Below are 4,485 nucleotides of genomic sequence, written 5' to 3' on the forward strand. Positions count from 1 at the left end.
ATCCACACAATGTGTTTCCTGTTCAGCATGAGCTGCTGCAGCGGATCACATACAAATAGAGCATTCGGATTCAATGTAAAACACAAAACTCTCAGAACGCAACTGATCGGCTGATTTCACACTCGTGCGATGCAGAGCATTTACTTTCAAATGTCAATAAGAGACGTTTGTGTTCCAGCAGGTGATTCACTGTTACTAACTCATTGTTCTCTACATCATCTGACAAACCATGTGTTCTCTGCAGACGTGACATTTACATGATGCGATAAGAGGAAGAGAAATCGGAGCATATGCAGTGAAGACGGAAACACCGAGCACATGTTACACGTCACTCTGATTACACCGAGCACATGCTCCACTGAGACCGGCTGCACACAAATGTGACCGTTTCCCGCCACTGCATCATTCCAAAAAATAAATCAATCAATCAATCACTTACTGAAAATTAAATAAATTATACAAATTTAAAATTTAAATTACATTTTTTTATTAATCAATATAGAATATTTGCTAAAAATTAATAAATCATAAAAATGTCAAATTAAAATAATAATTGAAAAATAAAAAATCAATATAGAACATTTACTAAAAATTAAATCAATTATAAAATTTATCAAATAAATCATTTAAACTAAAAATAGTATAGAACGCTTATTAAATTTTTAATAAATCATAATGTAAAATTAAAATAAAAAATAATTAAAAAATTAAAATAATTATAATAATAAATAAATTACAAAAATGTCAAATTAAAATAAAAAATAATTTAAACATTAAACCATAAAAATTTGAATAATCAATATAGAATGAAATTATTATTTTTTTAAATCTAATCAATAAAGAGCACTTACTAAAAGTGAAATAAACCATAAAAATGTAAAATTACAAAAAATAAATAAATCATTTAAAATAAAATTAATACAAAACACTATAAAAAATTAAATAAATCATAAAAATGTACATTTAAAATATAACAAAATGTAAATATATAAAATATATATATTTTATAAAAAATACTATAAACATTATAAAATTATAATATTTAGCTGACATAATAAACTTCCCAGTCCTCAGCAAAGACAGCTGATGAATGAGCTGAAAGCAGACTCTTACCCCCTTCAGCTTGTTGTGGATCAAGGTCTGGAAGAGTCCGGACACAAAGAGGCTGATTCCCATGATCAGGAGAACAGCGCCGATGACTCCCGACGTGAACATGCAGCAGGAGCCCTTCCTCATGGTGCAGGTGTCAGCAGAGCCCTTCCTCCTGAACACACACAGGGCTGAACGTTCAGCGGATCTGCAGGAGATAAGCAATCAGATCCTGAGCTCTGATCGAGTCGCTCCTCTCACAGTATTTGCTCCAGAAGCTCCTCAGAAGAGTAAACTTGATCCAGCGGCCAGCTCACTATTTGAATGAATGACTGCAGTGTGGAGGGGCCAGGCATCACCCGGAGTGGGCGGGAGACGACTGTTTTAGTGCTTCAACCAGATTTAACTGGAGCTTCTGTTGTGTGTAAATTCACAAATATATAAACACATTTCACCCTTAGAAAACAAAAGAAAAGAAAAGAAATATAAAGAACATAAAAAGAGATTGGTGATTCATAAAAAACACATACACAATATCTATATCTATATATAAATGATTAAAATATATAATCAAATCAAATTAAATCACATTAAATAAAACATAAAATTGATTCCAAGATCATGTCTATTTCTTTTAAACAAGTTTTAAATTAAAAATGTAATTGTTTTAATAAAATATATAATAAAATACAATTTATAAAAAATAAAATAAAATAATGGATAAATTCAGGTTAATTGGGAAACTTTTTGCCATTGGGATGACTGGGAAAAATTACCCAATTATCCTGAAATAACCCTAGAATATATGCACTAAATATAAAGGATATGACAAACAATGCAAAGAAATTCTATTTCAAGGATCAATACATTTTTCCACTGTGACATTATTTACATGACGATTAAGGTCAAGTTGGCATTGTGTCTTTCTGGTTTTAGACCGTTAATCAGAGAGCTGTGAGTACAGAGGTCGTGTGGGTGAGCAGTGAAAGGTCAATTCAGAGGTCACACCCTGCACTCGCCCTTTTACCTGGATTCTCTGAGATCATGTGATGCAGCACTTCCTCTTCACAATCAAACATTCCAGAACAGAGGGGAGCTGTTTCCGTGGTTACCCTTGACCTCCAGACAGCCCATAATCGTTCTCAGTGAAAGGTGGATAAATCAGAGGATAAACAGGTCTGTTAATGTTCTGACGTCTGACGCCTCCTGCTGGCACAAACAAGAGATTGTTGGGTTACTATATTGAGCATTTCTGTTATTAACAGCCATTTAAGTGTGAAAGTGTCGTGGCAATTTTCCATTTCAATTAAAGGTATGAGACAAACGTCTTTTGAATATTTATTTTCCTGCAGGAAAAGGTCTACATTCATACGGTCATTCAGGGTTGGCTGTAGATTGCAACAAAAAGGAAACACCCAAACTCAACATTTATACCTTCATCAAATGCGGATGCTCTGATCTCATCCAATCATAATGCATATTCAACATATACAGGTGCATCTCAATAAATTAGAATGTAATGGAAAAGTTCATTTATTTCAGTAATTCAACTCAAATTGTGAAACTCGTGTATTAAATTTGAGTTGAATTACTGAAATAAATTAACTTTTCCATTACATTCTACTTTATTGAGATGCACCTGTATGTCTATGTCCTCCAGATGCATTTCTAAGAATTTAATGCAAATCATTTTCTAAGTAGCCAGGATGTCTAAGAAACTAAAATAACATCTATGTCTCACACTTGTCTTGCACACACACACAAATAGATTTCCTGTTATCGCTCAGCTCATCGAAAACTCAACAGAGGTGTAAAGAGTACCTGAAAACCACACTTGAGTAAAAGTACAGATACTTTACCGTGAAAATTACTCCACTACACATTACAAGTCACCAATTCCAAACAACTTGAGTAAAAGTCTTAGAGTATCTGATTTTAATTTTATACTATATAAATATAATTTTATATACTTTAATATTCTTTATATATAATTTTATATATTTTATATACTATAAAATTTTATACTTTATACTAGTATTTTACTTATACTAAATATAGGCTCAAAGATGCTAACACAAATGTAACACAAACAGGAAAGAGCTGATTTGTGAGGAGAGCAATCGCGTTTATTTTCTAAAACCAAAATAAAACGGAACACCTCAAAATTGCTAAAAATTTTATAAAATAAATAAATAAATTATATTAAAGGGGGCATAACACACACAGTTTCACCCAATCTCATGTTAATCTTGAGTACCTATAGAGTACTACTGCATCCTTCATATCTCCAAAAAGTCTTTAGTTTTATCATATTTATAAAAGAAAAATACAGCTTTACGATTCTCTACGGAAAAATCCAAGCTCCTGGAGGCGCGCCGTGGGCGGAGCTAAAGAGTGACGAGCACTTGAGCGCCAAATGCCAACAAAACAGACATTTTTGATGCCGTTTCACTTACCGTCTGCAGTTCTGAATCATGACCGGGATCTTTTATAGCTGGACCGCTCCATCTTTCAGTATCAAACGATGTGCAAATCCAGCGTCGAACTGGGCCTTGTTTATAAAACGTTCGTCAACAAACACACTTGTGAAACTCCGTTGCTGCTCCGGAAAAACAAACTGTATCCACTGTCTACATAACGCTGGGTTCTTTAGGCAAGGCAAGGCAAGGCAAGTTTATTTATATAGCACATTTCATACACCATGGTAATTCAAAGTGCTTTACATAAAAGAAAAGAAAAAAAATAATCACAACAATAAAACAAGGAATTTAAAAACTTTGAAAATGATTTTAAAAATGGATTTAAGAGGTTTAAAATTAATTTAAGAAAACGATTATACATAAAATATAGTGCAATCAGTTCGGACATCGCACAGTGCTCATTCAATAAATGCACAGCTAAACAGATGAGTTTTGAGTCTGCATTTATTATTCCAGTCCCAGAGAGTTTTTTGTTTTAGTGTTTGTGCCAAAAATATGTTGTTTGAGCACTGTGCTGATCTGCTGAAGTAAAAATCTTAGAAAAATCAAAGAAAAGTACAGAAATAGGGAGCAAAGCGCAGAGCAGTAAGCAAGAACGTCCGAACGGTAGCGAAGCCGGATTTTATTAGGAAGCTGAACAAAGTTATCTTTACCTCACAACCAAAAACACACTTCTTTGGATTGGAGACATTCTTCCCGAACAAGTCCCATGCAGCGCTGCCGCTGGATGAAGCGCATTGATGGGCGCGCTCTTGCTCTCGCTCTCGCTCTGGTCGATGTGTTCGCGGGCGCGCTCTTCCGGGAGAAATGCCCATATAAGGAGTTCCACCCTCGTCTACGTCATGAAGAGCCACGATCGAAAAAAACTCTCCGAAACTTGTACGAACCCGGAAGTGAGATTTTTGGCACAGAAATA

General features: G+C 34.1%; 1 protein-coding gene across 1 annotated transcript in view; it reads right to left on the reverse strand.

Annotated features, from left to right (window-relative positions):
• Positions 1–1,393, reverse strand: part of scarb2b (scavenger receptor class B, member 2b) — a 30,475-nt gene extending 29,082 nt beyond the window's left edge. The window contains exon 1 of the mRNA XM_016470193.1: positions 1,114–1,393. Coding sequence (XP_016325679.1) covers positions 1,114–1,236 — 123 coding nt within the window. The 5' untranslated portion in view covers positions 1,237–1,393. The remainder of the gene's footprint in view (positions 1–1,113) is intronic.
• Positions 1,394–4,485: the final 3,092 nt, after the last annotated feature.

Source organism: Sinocyclocheilus anshuiensis, unplaced genomic scaffold (genome assembly GCF_001515605.1).
Source record: "Sinocyclocheilus anshuiensis isolate Anshui unplaced genomic scaffold, SAMN03320099.WGS_v1.1 scaffold708, whole genome shotgun sequence".
Classification (NCBI taxonomy): domain Eukaryota; kingdom Metazoa; phylum Chordata; class Actinopteri; order Cypriniformes; family Cyprinidae; genus Sinocyclocheilus; species Sinocyclocheilus anshuiensis.